The sequence below is a fragment of the Bombyx mandarina genome, chromosome 15 (genome assembly GCF_030267445.1).
Source record: "Bombyx mandarina strain Sakado chromosome 15, ASM3026744v2".
NCBI lineage: Eukaryota > Metazoa > Arthropoda > Insecta > Lepidoptera > Bombycidae > Bombyx > Bombyx mandarina.
In genome coordinates this window covers 7238813-7261522 of record NC_143221.1, presented here as the reverse complement: position 1 = coordinate 7261522, position 22710 = coordinate 7238813, and the positions used below count along the sequence as shown (strand labels likewise).

The 22710-nt window shown below is 35.5% G+C and overlaps 1 protein-coding gene across 12 annotated transcripts in view; it reads left to right on the top strand.

Moving 5' to 3' along the window:
• The window catches only part of sick (sickie), a 256372-nt gene that overhangs the window by 131533 nt on the left and 102129 nt on the right, over positions 1 to 22710 (top strand). For 11 of the 12 annotated variants that reach the window (XM_089733155.1, XM_089733157.1, XM_089733156.1 and 8 more), the window contains one exon: positions 574 to 887. In XM_089733155.1, coding sequence (XP_089589281.1) covers positions 574 to 887 — 314 coding nt within the window. Of the gene's footprint in view, positions 1 to 573; positions 888 to 14206; positions 14349 to 22710 lie in introns of those variants that run through there. The other variant, XM_089733165.1, reaches the window with a different exon arrangement.

Below are 22710 nucleotides of genomic sequence, written 5' to 3'. Positions count from 1 at the left end.
GTAAAAACTTTGTACCTCTTTTTACGAAAACTGCGCGTACGGAGGAGTTTAAAATTTCTCACACTTACAGAGAATATAGAGAAGGAGTGCGGAATGTTTTTATTTATTTATTATGCATAAGAAATTCATGAAATTAACAAAGAAAACATTATACACATCGGGTAATTTATTAAGTCTACATGTTAAATGCTACAATGTCACGATACCACGAAACACTTTGAGATGTGAGGTCTGTCGTCTCAATTGTATTGTAATGACGGACTTATTAATGTGACTGCTTATTGTCAGAAATAGGTAGATCGGTGGTACGTAATCTTGTAAGCTCATTATAAAGCCTGCATCAGGACAGAGCAAAGTACCTACCTAATAAATTCTGCGAGTTCTATTGCATAATTCGTTCATTGTGATAGATGTTTGTGAAAACGTGCTAAGTCCTTAAATAATTAAGAACTAAGAAAATTTGGTATGGATCCCACAGCTTTAAACTCTCAAAGGCGAAAGCATTCTGGGTCTCATACTTATATGGCGTTGATTGATCGAAATATTTTAATAGTTTTTTTTTCTTCTTTACAGTTGGAGAACGTCCAGTGCTGTTTGGACTTTCTTCATGCGCAGAAAGTCCAAGGCATTGAACAAGTGACAGCAATAGACATAAGGGATGCGAAACTTAAAGCTGTTCTAGCACTATTCTTCGCACTGAGTCGTCACAAACAAGCATCGAAACAAAGGACAGCGCCATCTATTGGGAACATACCGAACATCAATAAAAACTCCAGTGAAGATGTATCTCTTAGTTCAATACAACGAATCACAGGTGGCAGCAGTTGCGATGAAATTTTAACTGCGTCTGGCAACAACGTAGAGATGACGACACTAACAGCGAACAGGTATTTATTTTAATAACTTAATATTTTAGGTTTCTTTATTTTCCATATTAGAGCTTGGTTTGTTTTTGGATTTCACTTAGTTTATTAATATCACAACACAGCCACATAAAATGTTATGTAGTGCAGCTACACGCTAACAGATGTCGCTAAAAACAAAACCGTACGAACAAAAAGTTTATATTGGTTTTGGTATTTTTATGAGATGTGATGTTGTAGGTTCTTGTAATTTTTAATATAAATAAATATATAAACAAATAAAATAAAACAAATAAAAGTATGGTTTTCAATAATCAATATTAGGCTCTTTATATGAAGTAGATATAATTTCTGTTCTTTGTACAAAACTATTATAAGACTGAAGATTATCTCATTCAAAATAAGCAGTTGACAATTGTTTCAACTGCTTATTTTGAATGAGATAATCTCACAGATTTCATCACTTAATGTATTGACATTAAGTGATAAAATCTGTGAATTTTATTAATGATAAATTATCACCGATTAAAGAAACATTGTAGAACAGCACACTGCTTTATTAAATTATAGTATATTAGCTTGTCCATTTTTGTCTAATTTTTTTTTATTGCTTAAATTGGTGGACGAGCTCACAGCCCACTTGGTGTGAAGTGGTTGCCGGAGCCAATAGACATCTACAACGGAAATGCCACCACCTACCCTGAGATATAGTTCTAAGGTCTCAGTTTTTACAGAATAACTAGCTGGCCCGGTAAACGTTGTTTTGCCATATAAATTATTTCTAGGAACGATAAATAACCTAGATACCGACTGCAGCGCCATCTGCCGGGCTGATTTGTAAACTATTCTCGAATTCACCTGAACGTACACAGAAAATTTAATTAAAATCTGTCCAACCGTTTAGGAGGAGTTCAGTGACAAACACACGCACAGAAGAAATATATATATATAAAAATTTGTATTTTTCAATGTATTAAATCTGATACAAAGTTGTCGAGCACTCGTTTACATCGTAATCAAGGGCGAACCTTAGTTATTCTTAACCGGTCGTAACTCAACAACGCCGGCACGAAGCGTACGCAAATGTACAATATAACCGCTTAAGGGAAAGCTATAATGTGATTTGGTCACTCGATTAGGCAATAACAGTTACTATGAAATGTAACTGTGTACAGTATTTAGTAATATCACAAAATTAAAACAAATTATAAACTGTTATTTGGGTATACCCCGTTTAAATAATAATAAAGAATAGGTATATTTGTAAGTACGTAGGTATGAGACATAGGTGTATAATACCAAAAATAATCAAGGAACCGAAGAAAAAAAAACATTTTTTAGCTGTTTAGGTTTTATTTAGTTTTTATTTAGGTTTTATTTATTTTATAGGTATACTTTTCGTATATCGCAACGGGGATACAGAAACGATATATGAATGCTGTTATCCACCTTACTGTAGGTATTAGAACAGAGTCCAAATTTTTCTATGCATTGCTTTTCAAGTTAAAAAAAGGAACGGGTCTTTGTTGGGATATATTTTTTTTTATTTTTTTTTTTATTGCCTTTGTAGGCAGACGGGCATACGGCCCACCTGATGGTGAGTGGTTACCGTCGCCCATGGACTTCAGCAATGCCAGGGGCAGAGCCAAGCCGCTGCCTACCGAAATATAGCCAGAATGGTGATACCTACGGGTATGGGAGTAGTCAAGACAAGTATTAGGAGTTAGAATAGAGTAGTTTACGAAAATGAGGTTCCTCACCTTCTACTGAAAATATACCTAAGCGATGCAACGATGTTCGAATCCCGCAGGTGGGTACCAATTTTTCTAATGAAATACGTACTCAACAAATGTTGACGATTGACTTCCACGGTGAAGGAATAACATCGTGTAATAAAAATCAAACCCGCAAAATTATAATTTGCGTAATTACTGGTGGTAGGACCACTTGTGAGTCCGCGCGGATAGGCACCACCGCCCTGGCTATTTCTGCCGTGAAGCAGTAATGCGTTTCGGCTTGAAGGGTGGGGCAGCCGTTGTAAATATACTTGAGACCTTAGAACTTATATCTCAAGGTGGGTGGCGCATTTACGTTGTAGACGTCTATGGGCTCCAGTAACCACTTAACACCAGGTGGGCTGTGAGCTCGTCCACCCATCTAAGCAATAAATAAAAAAGCCTAGACACATCGCTCGATACGATTACCTACACCAGACGTCTTATCCTTTAGGCCACGATGACTTAATGACGATTTTCGCGTTCGAAAGAAAAGAAAAGAAAGAAATCCAATTCCGAATCTAATTATAACAACCAAAACATTTCCTCCGATGATACAAATCCCATACAAACCTCGACCAATTAGTGTTAAGCTTGTTAACTGTTAGCGAATGCTTAACAAGCTTGATTCAAACTAAATCCCTATTCGAAACTTCAGTTGAGCCCGGCAGTTGAACACCCAACTCTAATACGAGATATTAATAAATTTACAAAGACTAGTGGCCCCGCAGTAGTCGAAATTCGACTATAATTAATTGAAATTATAAGTTTGAAAATTATTATGGTTTTATTGTCAAACACTATTATAATTCGATAATATAATCACAGTATTCGCCAAAACTGCACTATCGATCAATAATATTAAAGACAAACAATATTAATATATTTTCAATTCGACCAGACTTTAAGCAATAACAAAAGTTTCCCAATTGACAGTAAACAAAGAGTATATTTTTATGTATGTGTTGTGTCAAATACATGGTAGTGTGTGTAATATTTTCTTTATTGATTTAAAGTATATTTAATGCATTATTTAAAAAAAATATTGGCATTGTACACTTCTTCTCTATATTCTCTATAAGTGAGAGAAATTTCATACTCCTCCGTCCGCGCAATTTGCGTAAAAAGGGGTACAAAGTTTTTGCTTCACGTATTAATATATAGATTAATGTTATTAAAGATATTTTACATTGTAGTGAATAAGCGCAGGTAAATTGAAGTAATGAAAAGTTGAATGGAGTCCTGAATGGAAAATTTCTGCTAGCGGCTAACGATCAATCCATATATTCAATAGATTCTTAGTTGGGTTCTTAGTTATTATTAGGAAATTAAAACAATTTATTTTAGGTACTACTGCAGATTCGATTTTAATACGTATTTCAAATGTACGAATAAAAATCAATTGTTATTTAATCGGTTTTCGGGAACCCTAAAAGATAATTAAAATTAAGTAGTTTTACTGTTTTAGTTTCTAGCCCGGTGACGCTGACATGGTCTATCTAGACTATAAGCTTAGGTAGGAAGAAAAAAAACAGTTTTCTTGGTCACGGCCCACTGAAACTGACCACGAAAACTGTAAAGTATTTAAAATGTCTGAACTAATAATATAACGACAGAAAAAATGAGAAATTAAATAGTACATTTATTCTTTAACTTAATTTCTTTTAAATAAAAACATAAAGATTAAAAGTTTCTATAAAACAATTAAAATCAAAATAAGCTTTGACTAATCTTGTATGTATCTTAAAATAAATTTAGTAGATCGGAAATGCCTACCGCAGTGGCAATAACTCAAGGCGCGTTCAGTGACAAGTTTATTTTCGCACCTGGCGCCCTCTATTGGCGAGTTGCCGAGATGTCCACTCATTACCTATGTAAATAAATAAAGACGTTTGTGAACTTGAATAACCACGGAAGCTAGTTACAATTTAAGCAAATATAGTCTCCGAAATAATCAACTAAAGTCTGAGTAAGTCTAAGTGATATTTACCCTATACCATTTTTCGTCTATCAAGCAGTATAGATAACCTTAATAATATAGAAGAGGTCACATAATATACAAGTCCCAAATAGCACTGAGCGAACACTTGCAACCACAAGCTTTGGTAGCTATTGTATCGTAACAAAGCTCCTAAAATCATTAAACAATACTTTTATTTACAATTCAAAGTATTAAAAAAATATTAAAATATATTTTTAAACGAAAACAATGCAGCGTTTGTCGCTCAACCCTTCGGTCAATGCTTCCCTGATTGCGGGAACAATATAAGGATGTCACGTCAACTCCCGAACTCCACTCACGACAATGGGCTAACAAGCTATTGTGAGGCATTTGTTGCGTTATCGCTTCAGTGGACAGCCCGCACGTGCCGCTACATAATTACTTTTTATACCAAAAATAACGTATTCATAAATAATCGATAATGTCTGACATTTGCGCGTTGTTCGTTCAACTAAACACGGGTTTTCTAATAATACGATATCAAAATCATTTATTTTTGACGATTTTATGTGAATTTTATTTTATAATTTTTTATTCTAAGATGGTAAACCATCTCGCGACCCACCTGGTGTTAATTTATAGTACAACGCCTGCTCTGCCCTGAAAACCGAAACGCATTACTGCTTCACGGCAGAAATAGGCAGGATGGTGGGTACCTACCTGTGCGGACTCACAAGACGTCCTACCGCCAGTAAATAGATGAAAAAACTCGTATATACAATGTGATTGCAAAATTGAAATCATATCTACTGCGGTTTTTATGTTTTCGCTGACACCTGTTCTCCTCTGAACATAGGTTTTTTCGGTGGAGCTACGACATTTCTCCTACCACCTCAAACGTATAGGCGGAAGTTCGGCCATTTCCAACTAACCTGTCTTCGTTTTCGGAATTGGCATATTAACATCACTATACACAAATGCTTCTCTTTGTCTTTGTATCTTATAACGTCCACTATGTTATTACGTAAAACAGCAACCCGCTGCCAATAATAAAAACTCGTAGCCACGCTTCACGTTCTTGATTTATTTATTGACTTATATTGACGTTATACCAACAATGTATTTATTTAGTGATACAAATAATAGCTCAATTTGCCAAATAAAAATATACACAACATACACAGAAGACTTTCAGAAGTACTGATATATACCTACTACATACATACAGTCCCGAATTCACGACTTTTCTCTTAAGAAACATTTCTGCAATGGTTCAAAATATTATAAACTATATAGCTTTTTTCCACGACTCCGTTCGCGTGGAATAGTTACTTTAGCATAACGCTAAATTTTACCCCCACTTCATTTACGTAGAAAGTGAAAATAATATTGAATTATATAATGTTAAGGAGCTATTTAAACACCTATTTTGAAACATTATTTATTGGTGCTCCACTTGTATTGGCCTTCCTCAATAAATGGGCTATCTAACACTAAAATAATTTTTCAAATCGGACCAGTAGTTCCTGAGATTAGCGCGTTCAAACAAACTCTTCAGCTTTATAATATTAGTCTAGTATAGATTATAGGATGCTTAATAGCATGTCACGTTATGTTATCAATGTCTTATGTCAGCTTGATGTAAATCGCTTAATGGAGGTACATCAACACTATAACTGGATATGTTTTTAATTGTATTCAAAATGGAACGGTATCTTGTATCTAAGTAAAATGATCACAGTTTGGGAAGCATCGTTTTGGAACAATTATTAGTTACAACTTTGGAAAGGAACGTTCGTTTTGAAATTCGATTTTTACTTTTTATTTATTATTATTTTTATTATTTTTTTTATAATTTTTATTTTTTATTTTTTATTATTATTTTTTATTTATTGCTTAGACGGGTGGACGAGATCACAGCCCACCTGGTGTTAAGTGGTTACTGGAGCCCATAGATATTTACAACGCAAATGCGCCACCCACCTTGAGATATAAGTTCTAAGGTCTAAGGTATAGTTACAACGGCTGCCCCACCCTTCAAGCCGAAACGCATTACTGCTTCACGGCAGAAATAGGCGGGGTGGTGGTACCTACTGGTGCGGACTCACATGAGGTCCTACCACCAGTAAAAAACTAACTTAAATATATTATTTCGAAGCTCCATAAAAGAGTACCACGAACCAGTCCAGATTTTAGAATTCCAATCGCTTTTTCTTGTAGGTGAACACCCGGGAGCGAATGTTAAATACAATGGAACCACTTTCCTTACTGGGACGCACCTTATTTGGGACCGAAGCAGACGGCCAGAACGCCACGCAATGCAGTCTGACTACATATAAATGCATATATTATATTACTATGCATTTTTTATTGAATTAGAGAAATCAGACTAGTGTCACGAATGATTGATATTTTTTTATTGCTTAGATGCTTGGACGAGTTCACAGCCCACCTGGTTTTAAGTGGTCACTGGAGCCCATAGACATCTACAACACAAATGCGCCACCCACCTTGAGATATAAGTTCTAAGGTCTCAAGTATAGTTACAACGGCTGCCCCACCCTTCAAACCAAAACGCATTAATTCACGGCAGAAATAGGCAAGGTGGTGGTACATATCCGTGCGGACTCACAAGAGGTCCTACCACCAGTAATATTGCTAGCGAATACATATTTTTTCCGTATAGTCGTTTTTTTTTTCTTATAGTGCATGAAACTTTTGAACGCACGACTTAGTTTCGTATTTCCTTAGGAAACAATTCTACTTGCAGCCAAGATTTGATTTTCATTATCTCGATCTAGTAATGTTACGGTATACCGTAAGCTTACTAGATTTAAAATAGTAAATACGTCGTGAATAAATCGTCGAGTGGTATTTCTTCGATCATAATCACTGATACATCAAGAATGAATTAAATTCATTTTATGTATTACCTTTTCATATGTTCCGTTATTTCCTTTTTTTTAATGGTCGATAAAAACTGTTAAAAACAAAAAACACTCGTTTGGCGCTCGGGGACTGCCGCGGTAAAGCTATTGCATAGCATTTTTTATCAACTTATGCAATTATAATTAGACAATAATAATTTAATGTTAAAACAATAATAAAATAAATCCACGTTATATTTATAAACATTAACAAAAGCAAAACAACTGTCCCCTTCACACTCATAAGCTAGACCGCGCGAGAGAGAGATGGGCAGACTTTTCATGATGCGCATGCAGTGGGAGACGTCACGCCACGAGCTTATTCACAAACACTACACAAGCGCAACGTATGAATGTGTTGAACGCGAGCTACATGGTAGGCGCAGTATTAGGTTTTATTATCGTTACGGAATTTCTTGATTCGATCGCCGCGCTCAAAGCCCGCGATAAAAGCTATGCAATAACTTAAAAGGTCGAAAAAGTAAACTATTTTGTTTGTTACATATATGCACGACTGATTGATGGATTAGATGAGCTATGAATTATTTACAACTCCATTGCATAACACGTTTAACCAAAATTGTGACGTATATTTTTTTTTGTTTCACAAAATATTTCATCTATGTAATCTTCCTGATTTCGATTACCTACTGCACATTTAAATGTAAATGAATGAGGTTTTTTTTCCCTTTAGAATAATCAAAAACCAGCCATTTAAAGTTTAAAATTTTTACAAAATATTACAATAAATATATCATTACTGGTGGTAGGACCTCTTGAGAATCCGCACGGGTAGGTACCACCACCCTACTTATTTCGGCCGTGAAGCAGTAATGCGTTTGGGTTTGAAGGTTGAAGGGTGGGGCAGCCATTGTAACTATACTGAGATCTTAGAACTTATATCTCAAGGTGGGTGGCGCCTTTATGTTAATGGGCTCCAGTAACCACTTAACACCAGGTGGGCTGTGAGCTCGTCCACCCATCTAAGCAATATTATTAATCTGCACGATGTTAAACAAGTCTTCGTTGCCGCCATAAAAAATATACATCATTATCCGTATTTTTTTTCAAGTATAAGAAAGAACAATTTTTCTCAACTGCCGTAAAAAAAATTAACGCTTATTCTTCATAATCATAATACATTTTATTGTTATTTTAAGCTTATTAATTTTATTACACACCTTATCAGTCAACTGCCAAGTGGTACTAAAAATACTATAGCCCATTTAAAAAAAAACCATAACAAATATAAAACAGACTATCAAATCGCTGCGCCAACACAAAAAAAAACTAAGATAACAGTATCAAGATGACAGGATCATCTTTCATTTGAATAACAAGGTTACTGCGTCATCTCCGGAGATAAGTGTCGAATTACGAAGGGCTGTTTTGGTTACCAATTAGAGATGGAAGCTTAGACAGGGGATTGTGTGATTGTGAATTATTTTAGTTTAGTTGTTTGATTGTGAATTATTTTAGTTACGTCCAAAGGTTTATCACTGTGAATGCTTGGCTGTGTTAATACCATTGTTTATTAAGACCGGCATTCGAAATGTGATATCGTTGCCAACAATGAGTGAAGGGATTTTTTTTTGATGACAAAATTAAATCATACATATGTACATTTTCACTTGACCCAGAACTAACATTTCCTGTATTATGAGAGAAAGAGACTGAAATGCGTACTAATAATAATATAGGTTTAATGCATACATACATAATAATAATAATAATAATTTTAATACATACGTAATAATATAAGTTTAAAAACAAACATACACTAGCTTCCGCTCGTGGTGTCGCCCGCGTAAAAGTAGCTTTTCCAAGATGACATTTTAACTAAACCCATACGAGTATCACGAATTATGCTTAATTGTTTTGATTACTCAATTGCTTCGAGGCATTGCTTCCTTTTGGGGTGAAAGATGGGCGAAGTAAGTTATTTTTCTAAAGATAATAAAACAGCTGCCCGCGGAATGGGATCTTTTTTTACAGAATAAAAAGTAGCCTGTATCACTTTCTTAACTTAATACTATCACTTTAAAATATGTCAATCTGTTACTATGTTTTGACCTTAAAGAAGGACAAACAAACACATAAACAAACGTGCTTTCACAATTATAATATTAAATAAAGTATGGGTATTCATATTAACGCCCAGACAAAGAACACGCTTGGTCGTAACACCAACGTTAACCGATTTGCGAATCGCCATAGAGGCAATCATAATGTGTACGGACACAGAGTCGTAAAATAAATGTCAAGAGGATTGATGGGGCTTTCATTTGATATATTTCCAACAAGAAGTCGGTACATCGTCGGTCTGATATCTAAGATCTAAGATAAATATAAAAATGAATTGTTGTTCGTTAGCCTCGCTAAAACTCGAGAACGGCTGGACCGATTTGGCTAATTTGGTCTTAAATTATTTGTGGAAGTCCATAGAAAGTTTAAAAAGTAGATAAATATGAAAATGCTCCGAAATAAATAAAAATAAAAATTTTGTTTTTTTTTTGATGTGTCGTGTGTGACGAATTTCTTTTGTTTCATTTAAGTTTATTTTATACAAAAGTTTAGGTCTTTTATTTATCGATTCAGGAACTACGAAGTCTGACGGGTCAACTAGTCTAAGTTAAAACAAATTCTACAGTAGGTACCTATTACTCTTAATAAACGCTACATTAGAATGAAAATCAAACGCGCACTTCATTATACATATTGCTTAATTACTGGCTAGAGTGTTATGCGAGCGCGTTCGAATACAGCCTTTATTACAATACAATAAAATTTAGATTCCGATCTTATGTCTCATGGCCCCGGGCTGAGGGCTTCACCGCACGTCTTTGCATTAATAAACAAAAATACCTACAAATATTTGCGAATACGTGAGCGTAACTTCCTATGTGACTCTTTAATTTGCATCAGTTCCAGCAATTTTCATCACTACTCCTACTACTGGTGGTAGGATCTATTGTGTATCCGCGCGGGTAGCTAACCAGCCTGCCAATTTCTGCCGTGAAGCAGTAGTGCGTTTCGGTTTGAAGGGTGGGACAGCCGTTCATATTAAGACCTTAGAACTCATATCTCAAGGTGGGTGGCGGCTTAAGATGTCTATGAGCTCTCGTAACCACTTAACACCAGATGGGCTGTGAGCTCGTCCACCCATCTATACAATAATAAATAAATAAAACTCTAGTCTAGTAAGTCTAGTGTTCATCGTCAACTTTTACATTCGGAAGAAAAAGGTCGGTCACCATTTGTAACTTGTTACCATTATTTATTGATGTAACGTTCACTTCGCTCTGACCATCGCGATACCGTTGATTTCTTCTGTCAACAAACATCAATCTAGTGTTGGCTTCGCTTCGACTCAACGATGAAGTACACAAACACGCAGCGAACGGTGAAGCTCAATAGTGAATATAAATGTTACGTTGCCGTAAAAATAGTTATAACCTATTTAAAAAAAAAACACGCTTAAAATGTCCCATCACTAATGTGAAATTTTCGAAAGCATTGATTGGAATAATAAGTTTTTTTTTGACAAATAAAGCGTGTACAAGTTTACCTCGTTTATTTACAGCCTCATTTTTAAAATAGTCAATAGGAAACATTTATAAAAATAATATTTACAATATAAAGATGCCACGGAGTACAATGGAATTTTTGTTATTAGGAAAACGTCCTACCCTCGGCCGTGTCCGGCGATCCATTTTACGATCGTCTGTGCGGGTATTTGACGGGCCCTTGTTGAAAATTCCACTTATTAAAGTGCACTCTTTATGTCCTCGTAAATTACGCATTATGAGTTCAATGCTTCGTTTAATCCGGTCGGTGTTGGAGCAATAGTTGTTGAGTCGTGTGTGCATTAAGCTCGGACTCTTACTAGCCATTGTCTTAGAAGAAATTCTTGCATGCACTTATTGCAGTTCATTGTTGGAAATTCTGTGGTAATCTCAGAGTCCAATGTAATACGCTGAAGGACTAATATGATGTTTGTTTAAGTTTTATACAATATTCTTCACTCACGGCCTAGTATCAAGTTGTTACCAGAGTGCATAGACAGTGTTAATACCACCATTACACTCTCATTTGCATTGTATTTTGGAGGTCCCACTCCTCACTTAACCACTCAATTATGTGTGTACGTATTACATTTCCTTATTTCTTTTGTTAGTAATATTTTTTCTTATAATACTGAAAAACAAACTGTTTTCAGTTTTTTTATTATTAGGTAATGACACCAAAGCTCGTTAATAGTTATCAAAAAACACAAAGAGAAAATCGGTTGAAATACTGTTGAGAAAGAGAGACTGAATTGTTTTATCTATGCTTATTTATAAATTATAGATTATATTTCGTGAAACAGCAATGTAAAACGAGTGCCCGCGTTTCTTCAAAATCTTAAGCCTCATGCGTTAATTAATTTAAAAAAACAAGTTTCATTGCGTGCTACGTAATGTTTTAAGTGTATTTTTTTATTATAAGTATTTATATTTATTACCGATTTTAGTTTTCGAGAAATATTCCAAATATACCCTGCATAGTTAGGTATTTCACGCACGATCACCTTTGAACAAAGATAATAAAATGATGTCAGACACAAAATCGTTCATTTCACGTGTTCCTCTACCAACTTTTAGGAATATCAATAAAAAATAAATTATTAAAAGCGGCGATTGAGAAGTAACGCATCAGAGACGACACGGACGTGATAAATACTCGCGCTCTGATCCCGTCAATACGGCGTGTCCAGAAATATAACTCATATTTTCTCACGTTTCTATTATATAAATAGAATTGTGCTTTTAGAAGTTCCATGAATATTTTCAATCTGGTTTTACTAACGAAATGGGATTCGATGGTACTTAGCCGAATCGGAACGTTTCCGCGTTGCGTTGTGTAACCTGCATTTCATTGTCTTTGTTTTATTGTATTTTTTTTTTATTGCTTAGATGAGTGGACAAGATCACAGCCAACCTGGCGATAAGTGGTTACTGGAACCCATATACATCTACAACGTAAATGCGCCACGCACCTTGAGATATAAGTTCTAAGGTCTCAGTATAGTTACAACGGCTGCCCCGCCCTTCAAACTGAAACGCATAACTGCTTCACGGCTGAAATAGGCAGGGAGGTGGTACCTACCCGTGCGGACTCACAAGAGGTCCTACTAGGTACCCAAGGATATTATAATTATTTACGATGAAAATCTCCGGGTCACCTGGTTTGGTCATGTTTTATTGGTTTACTTGTGCTAGAATAAAGATTACAAAATTATAGAGGTACCCCTATCTGTCAGATCCGAATTGGGATTATGAGGTATTTTTTGAGCGTTCTGATCTGTTTTTCTTTAAACGAATCCACAAAAGTCTTCTGCGGTAGCAACGTGTTAGCTATGCACTATTTGTAAGCATGGGGTGGGCCATGTGCTAATCTTGCTTTCGAAAGGCAAAATACATTTGTGCCTTATCTGAACATATCCACTCACACAAAATATTGATTTTAGTGACCCGCATAAAAGTACCCAAATAATTGATTAGCATAATAGTTTTGTCTATAAACAGTTCGTATCGACTGATGGATATTTATATCATTAAGGATATAAATTCATGGTGACGTAACATAGGGCTTCACCACCCTCTTATTATAATAATACGAGCCTATATGGATTATGCGAGATGGAACCAAGTTCATTGTTATAGTCATTTATTTGGTGCATAGCTCGATTTGATTACATTAACGGTTAATTATTTTTTTTGAAAATTTTGTATCTGAAAATAAAATTTAATCTGATTGAAAATTAACTGGAAATAAGTGCAGAATTGAGTCCAAAACTAGTTTCAGATAGAATGAGACTTAAATTTTTATCTCCAAGAATATAGTATTAAAAGGTATTTAGTGTGCCCTAATGTATACGGTTATCTTAGGAAGGTGTTAACTGCGGAGTGTAAATTATTTCACCGCGTCGTCGGCTCTAGTGATTTAACGAGATAAGCCGTTTACACCCTTATGGTAGTGCATAATGTCATCCCGGTAATGCAAGGGCTGCTCCCCGGCGCAGATGGCAACCGTGCCGATGGTTTTTCGTAATCTGCTAGGGTTGCTATAACTTTTTTCGCTGTCTGTACACCGTCTCATTTGTGACGTTTCTGAATATGTACAATATTTGTGTTCGATAATCGAACGTCGAAAACTGATTATGTAATAGGTACCATGGAGGCCGTCAGCGCAAAAGTGGCCTAAGCTTACCATAGTTAATAAGGAGCAATGAGGTTTAAGTTTTCATGAATTTGAATTTGAGTAGGCAAAAAAAATAAAATACGCGTCAAAATAATGTTTACAAAGCCATCTATTATCTATAGGTGATAAATATGGATAGGCCGGTTTTGCATCAAAATTTATTATATTTTACTGACGGCCTCAATTGCAGATCAATATATTACAAAGTGTATATAATAAATACATCTTTTTTTTAAGAGCACCGATTAAAACTTTATTAAACTCAATAAAGTGGATACGGTTTATATTTAATTTTGATAGCGTCATTATTTTGATGGTCGTTCCGTCGTTGGTTGCATGCGGGCTCTTGTTCCGGCAGCCCTGTGCGCGGTATTAGCATTCGCTGCATCCCGCGCGATCAGGGATTCGGATCGGAAGGGGCGAAGGCCCTCGCGCTTTCGTCGAACTAAGCCAGCAGCGCGCACTAGTGCTTAGTCTGTCGCGCGGGCGCCATGGTTGCGCGTGCACGCTCCGAAGACTTCGTGAACGCGCTCGCGCGCCACCCCTAAAACGCGAGTGCGACCGTGACAAAAAACGTGTTACAGATTTATTGTTTACGGTGTGCGAAGCTAATGTTTATTATTAGCCCCGTTTCTAATCGGAGTTGTTCAAGTGGACGAAAGGAGAGCGATTTTGATGCGTTTTATTCCAGTATTCGGAGTTAATTCGAGCGGATAGTTGTTTTGTTTACAAGCATGAATCACATCTCCAGTACTCACTGACTTAACACGGGCTTTACAGAAATTTATATTTATCTCAAATGCGTCTTCTACCAATTAGTCAAGCCCTTCTTGTAACTGAAATAAGTTTGATTTATGTCACAGTAGTTTGAGAGTGAGAATGTTTATCTGTCAAAATTAACCACTAGTTTACGAAGCATTCGGTTATGTTCCAAAAAACGGTATAAATTTTTTAATTAATAAACAGTCTTTAAAATATTGAAGGCTAAACAAAAAATGTACGAAATCTTAGTAATTATACGTAATAGTAATAAGGTAATAATAGTAACGACAAGTGATTGCACTTTCCGCGAACAAGCACCAGTCTACATTAAGAGAATTAATTAGCATAGTCCGATAATAAATCAGTATAGGTACGCGAAGTTGCTCTCTACAGGTTGGGGTCGAACCAAGTATCGCAACGAGTTCGGTTTCATACTGTAGCTATTGGGTAAGGTTTGCGCGGGCGAGGAGCTAGTTATCTGCCGCAGGTCCGCCCACGTTTCGCGTTCAAACTGGTATTTGCATGCCTTGTGTGATTTTTGCATAGATAAAAGGCACAATTTCAAACAAATGCATCGTCATTTAGTGACATTTAAGTGTCAAACGAATAATAATACTTTGAGTGCTGAATAGTAATCACCACGGGATGACAGTTCAAAGAAAAAATTTCAATTATTATTCGAGCGATTTGAATAAGCAAGTCCCGGAAAAATTTACAAAAACGTAATTGAATATGGCTCTGTGAATTATGCAAAGAACGGTTTATACAAATGAATTTTTATTTTGGGGAGAACCAATGGAGAGAAACCAAATAAATAAGAGATAATCACAGGGCAATCTCAAAATAAAAACAAGTTTCTCATTATAATAAATTATACTACGCAAAATGAGAATGCTTTAAAAAATATGTACATATATTTGATTAACGTTTTTTTTTTTCTTTTAACGCTTTTCTTTTCGTCCCTCCCCTATTGCGTGCTCTCCAAGTATTTCCATTAAGAGATTCTTTTGTCCGTAATTGTTGAGGTGAGAATCCATTCTGAAATCCGTTTTGTTTTAGACGAAATTGAATTTAGATGGTCGTTATAAATAAGAAAATGTATTAACAACAAAATATGATTTTTCTGAAACATTGGCATCAATTAAAAAGATGAATTAATGGGATGAGGACCGTTTTAGTTTGATATATTCGTCTTCTAAATACTAAGTTATCAATTAAAATATTTCCTCAGAGATTTTTATTTTATATGTATAACACCAAATCTAGGGTGATTGTCAGTGTTATAAACAGTTGCAGCATAATTTCGAATTTCTCAATTCAACCACGTCCATATTTAATGTTCTATTGTAGAAAAAGAAACGAAATTATTTAAAAGTAATTTCTTACATTTGAGTCGACTATTATCAAAGGCGGCAATCTGACTTTTGGACAATGATTGGTAAATCAGAAAAACGAATTATTGACTTTGTATTCCATTGGCAGTCACAAAACTCTTCGGAACGACATCTTAGATAAATAACAGGTTAACTATTAACCTTTATTTAATGCAGGTTTTGAACCGTATTCTTTGAAGGAGACGATTATATTCAAATAAATCTGTATTGACATATCAATAAAAATTTTTTGTCCAAATGTACAGATTGCCGCCTTTGATAATAGACGACCCATTTATTAGTGATATAAACGAATTGTGCCTATAGTTTGTTGAACAATACCATTGGGTCGATCTTTACATTCTTATGTATGTAGGTATTCATGCCGTCTGTTTATAAACTAAAACAATCGTAAAAATAAGGCATTTGCGTGTCGAACAACGCACAGTGATAGGTTCCGTAGTTAGAACGAACGTTAAAGGTTAAAATGAGATATTAAATGATATTTTTGTTGTCTAACTCTAAGATCTGTGTAACCGAAAATGGGCTATATTATCATCATCATTATCTTGCCCTTCTCCCAGTCACCTGGGGTCGGCGCAACATGTTTTCACCTTCCATACTCTTCTATAATATAGCACTTCTTCGGTCACTCCCCTCTTACCCATATCGTCTTTCACGCAATCCATTAATTTTTTCTTAGGTCTACCTCTTCCTCTACATCCTTCCACATTCATAGTTATACTTTCTTACCAACCTCATTTTCATTTCGTCTCATCACATGCTATATTATATCGAATAAATAAAAACAAGTTGAACCATTTAAAGTCGTCGTGGCCTAAAGGTAGACAGACGACTGGTATACGCAGTGTGACTATTCCCGTGTTCGAATTCCGCAGGCGGTATAATTTTTTCCGATGAAATATTTACTTAAGACATACTTAAGACAATATTTTCGCAAATAGCTTCACTAGGAACGATTAACATTGTTTGTTAACTAAAAAAAACTTACGATTATAATTTGCATAATTACTGATGGTGGTAGCGCATTTGGTAAGCCCGCATGTGTAGCTACCCCGTACCACCATCCTGCCTATATCCTGCGCGAATAATACATTCCAGTTTGAATAGCAGTTGTTAAATAGTATTTGTTTCGGCTTTTGCGCGGAGTAGACATAATTAAAACTTATTTTACGGTTTAAGCTTGTGTGTTTTTATTGTTATTACTAGCTGACCCGGCAGACTTCGTAGTGCCTCAATCGATAAATAAAAGACCTAAGCTTTTGTATAAAATAAACTTAAAACAAACGAAAGGAATCCGTCCGACGGGGGACACATGAAAGGAAAAACAAAATTGTTATTTTTATTTAATTCCGAGCATTTTTATATTTATTTACCTTTTAAACCTTCTCTGGACTTCCACAAATAATTCAAGACCATAATTAGCCAAATCGGTCCAGCCGTTCTCGAGTTTTAGCGAGACTAACGAACAGCAATTCTTTTTTATATATATAGATAGATTATATTTTATTTTGAATGTTGCGAAAACTTTACAGTTTTTGTGGTTTTACGGACATGGTTTTTTTTTTTTTTATAACCACTAAGAGGCAAACGAGCAAGACGGGTCACCTGATGGTAAGTGATTCACCGCCGCCCACGGTCACCAGCGTTCACGCCAGTGCGTTGCCTACCCTTCAGGTAAGAATATGCTCTTTTCTTGAATGACCCAATGTCGCAGATGGCAACGAATTCCAGAGATTTACTGTGCGTGGCGTTGGTGTCAATCGTCAAACGCGAAATTAAACCATAAAAGTAGTTTTCATTAAAACTGTTGATGTATTATTATGTATTATTATGCTTGAAGTAGGTATTATTGTAAGTATTGAATCTGGTATATTGAGAACAATATCTCACGGCTCAAGATCGGTAGTAGCATTAACATTATGATGGGTATGGGCTACGGTAACCACTTAACTCCTGTTGGACCAAAATAATCTATTGACTCATCACAGCTTTTCTTTAAATCGCCCAATATTTTACAAGTAGGAGCTGTCGCAAACTCTAGATGCTCATATCTTTGAGAAAATTTCGTTTATTTTTGAAGCTTATCTAATAATAAATTGCTAAATTTTTTTGTGACAGAGTTATTCAGCGTGTTGTTTTTTCGATACCAAGTGAAGCAGTTTATAGAAAACATTTACCTTCCAAATAGGTTTTATTGAGTGTCTCTATTGCCCAACTATATAGAATTTTTGTGACAGAAGGACACACATCAACCCAACAAAATAATAGGGGTTCCGTTTTTTGTAATTTGGCTACAGATCCCTAAAAAAGCGGTTATCGTGACAGGCGTAAGAATGCGTTATTGTTTTGAGGGTTGTAGAAAGTAAATATTTATGGTTCGTGTCTTACAGTATTATGGTTGTATCTAGGGGTAGTTACTGAATGATTCTTGACTCGAAGTATCGAATAAAAGAAACATGGATTTTTGTTAGGACTTATCCTACAGTATGTTCTGTATGCGAATTTAAATTTAAAATGTATAGCTGAAAAGAGCAATTTAATTGTTAAGTGTAATGAGAGGATATCGCCGTCTCCTTCGTACGTAAGCATTGAAATTGCGGTTACGTCATTTTATGATATATGTATCCTTTTTTTGTTATTCGACAACTATTCGCGCAACATTGGAAGTTTCTGACTTAAATCTCATAAACGATTTCCTAAACGAACGACGTATTGATCTTATTTATAATGGGTAACAAATTCTTCTACATCTCGTTGTTTATGGAATAATATGGAGTAATAATATGGAATAATGTAGCTAATGTTTTCACCTTTATATTTACCGAAATTTGTTTGTTTCCTACCTATGCTGATAGCCTTGAGAGGCTATTTCAGCTTCGCCCTAACGTTTGTAGGTGAGCTCGCGGGGCTCAACCGGAGAGTTGCTAACACTGACCCTAGCAAGAGCAGTGCTTCGTAGAATCTACCACCGGATCGGAAACGCGACCCACTGAGAAGATCCGGCGAGAAACTCAGTGGGCTTACCGAAATGCTGTCGCTTGTCGTAATGATCATCTCCGCAATAACATTCATCGCTAAAGTATATTATATTCTGTCTATGGCACTAATACAGTTCCGTTTTATAAATTTAAATGTTTTATATAATTTCACTTTCTTGCTAAAATTAGAAATTGATTTGAAGTTTTTGAAGCAATCCAGATTACGGTCCGTAGATTACAACTATATATAACACCCAATTCTAACGTTTACGATTAATAAAAATAGTAATGTCATCTATTTTAATATCAAAAACATTGGTTCTTGATTGGAATTTTTGATTTCAGTGTAATTTCCAATCCGACTACACGTTTTATGGTTTATGAATATATTATTGAACAACACCGAACCGGTATTCGTGTCTGTAGGCGTACAGACTCACTGCACTTGTCTGCAAAGCAACACTCCATATTATAGTCGTAAATACATTATTATTTGAACAGGTACGCAAGAAGATAGGTAGAAAACTCCGGTTTGGTGTGAATAAAACTTGAGTTTGTCTATTATATTGTTTTCTTTTTTTTTATTGCTTTGCTGGATTAAGCTAAGTAGTTACCGGAGCCCATAGACATCTACAACGTAAATACCACGGCCTACCTTGAGATATAAGTTCTAAGGTATCAGTACCTATAGTTACACCGGCTGCCCCGCCCTTCAAACCGAAACGCATTACTGTTTCACGGCAGAAATAGGCAGGGCGGTGGTATTTACCTGTGTGGACTCACAAAACGTCCTACCACCAGTAATTACGCAAATTATAATTTGGCGGATTTGATTTTTATTACAAGATTTTATTCCTTTACCGTGGAAGTCAATCGTGAGCATTTGTTAAGTACGTATTTCATTAGAAAAATTGGTACTTGCCAGCGGGATTCGAACGCCGGTGCATCGTTAAATACGAATGCACCGGACGTCTTATCCTTTAGGCCACGACGCGTAAGCTCGATTCGAATAATTAATACATTTTCAGTGTATCCATCTGCTACTTTCAATTATTGGTAATATTGTCATTAATCTCTTTGCAAACAAAAAATGGACTCTGTAACGATATTAGAAGCTTAATACTTCGCTCTGGTGGAATTTGACCAGCATCGCATTCATATCTGATAGAACCGAAAAGTACAGAAACTACTTCCTAATTTACAAGCATTTTTTTTTGGTTTTACCTTAAGTTAAACAAACTGCAAAACAAACAATAAAAATCAGTTAGTATTTGCAAAATCTAATCCTATTTTATACGCTTATAATGGGAAACGAATTCATAGACAACATATAAAATAATATGTCTAAAATTATTTATTATATTAAAAAAATAACATAATATTCCTAAATAACGTAAAAGTACATGTTATTATCCGCAACACGCTTCGTCAGATTACAGAAATAGAGTTATCAGCAACATGCTTCGTCAAAAAGTACAATACTTACTTTCAGCTCCAAGCGTCGTCATAAGTAACATAATAATATAGGTCCACGCTAACAGCAATGCGCGCGAAGCATCGGCTAGTCAAACAATATAAATAGTATAAATAAATAATATAAATATAAATAGTATAAACAATATAACTAGTCAAACAATATAACTAGTCAAACAATATACCTAGTCAGGTCATAAATTCTGTCACATGTTTAATGTAAAATAATTGAAACAAATTTATTCATTATGTAACCATTCATATACCAAAATGAACTTAACAAAACATAGATTCTTATGACACTAAAGTTTATTCAAAATGACCTCCGTGATTTTGAATACAGGCCTTCAATCTGCGCGGCCAGTCGTCTATCGCAGCACGAACGAGGTCCATGTCAATATCGGCGGCTGCCTTAATCAAGGATGTCTTGAGTGACTCCAAATTGGGATGAGGCTTTGAGCACGCCTTTTCCTCCAAGTGTTGCCATATCTTGTAATTTAACGGATTCAAATCTGGACTGGAGGAGGGCCAGTCTTCTTGCCGGATGAAGTCGATTTCACGCGCCGCCAGCCAGTCTTGTGTGCTCTTCGCTCTATGAGCTGGCGCCGAATCTTGTTGGAATACCCAGTGCCTGTTATTGAACATGATATGAGAAACAGGTTCCACAAGGTTCGTCAGGACTGTATTTTGATACACAACTGCATTCATTTTTACACCTTTCTCACAAAAATGTACCTCTGTTAAGCCCCAATAAGAAACTCCCAACCATACCATGAGCGAGGATGGAAAATGACCTCGTTGGACACGCGGAATACGGTTGCTCGCTTCTTCACTACTGTGTGCGTACACCTTATCATTTTGTTTGTTGTAGCTCTCTTCTACGGTAAAAAATTTTTCATCCGAAAAAAGAATTTCCCGACATTTTTTTCCCGCGTACCGCTTCAACAAAGCGCGGCATCTCTTCAGTCTCAGGTCCATTAGACGAGCATTCAAACGATGTCCTGTTTTTCTTCGATATGCCCGAAGCCCTAAGTCTTCATTTAACACCCTTTTCATCGTGGTTCTGCTTAACCCCATCTGAAGGGCCAACAGTTTCTGCTTACGTTTGGGATTTCTTTGAATTCGCGCCTTCACAACTTTTATCACTGCTGGAGTCCTAACAGACCGAGGGCGACCACTTCTTGACCTGTCATCTACACTAGAGTCTTCATTGTATCGTTTGATGGTACAATAAACGAATATTTTGGTTATATTCAAAATTTTCAGTATGTTAAAAATTTGAATTGGCGCGTAACCGCAACGATGCAATGCAATAACTGCAACACGGTTTTCTTTAAGCATCCACTCCATATTTAAAAATGAGTAAAATTCTAAAAGTATACATTTTTATTTTCATGAACAATTCGAAATTCGAATTCAATAAACTTTTTTGTGGCCAGCATTCTAAAAGAAAAGTTTTTACTGTGTGACAATACTTATGACCTGACTAGTTAATATGTATGTATGTATAACTTTTGAAATGAAACTCATAGCTATTTTCCGGTAGAAATTCGAAGATTCTGGAACCGACCTGTTTGGTATTACAGAATGACAAAAAAAAAAGAATGTGAAATACTTATACCGGGATAAGCTGGATAGTGTGATCATAAAAATTCTTCTCAAAGCCCGTACGCGTGCAGACACTACACGGTTTCCCGCAATGCAACACTCAGATAAATTTCAATATAAACCCCTTTAAGTCAACAAAGCGGAGCTGTTTTCGGGACGTATAGTGCGTTACAACCATTTTCAACTAAGAATGTGCACGTCAATGACCTTGATCTGTCAAAGTTCGATAAAAAAGTATGGACGACAACAAAAAAAAATTAATATTTTTTTTAATGAATTTTTTCCCTAATTATGAAAACTATTAATATTATAGACAGCAACAAAAAAAAAGAGTTTTTTTTAATGAATTTTTTGCCTATTGTGAAGACTATTGACATGTTTTAATGAACCATACACTCCTATATAATTTTCTTGATATGCTGAGTACTGGTCGAGGTAAATTAAACATGATTTTAAATTGTATCAAAAAAAAACCACCTATTTAAAAATCAGGTTGCAATACAGTCGGGCGCTATAATCTATGGATGGGCGACAATGATGATAATTATTCAAGCAGTGGGATGAGTGGAATCGGCAAACTCGAAGATTTGGATTATAAATTAATATTTAAAAATTCCTACCTTTTTTTACTGACTTTACCTATTTTTTTCGATTTGACAGCTATGACGTCACAATATGGCGCAGGTCCCTGCACATACTTATTTGAAACACATTATACTTACGTGTTTAAAATAATGTTTCA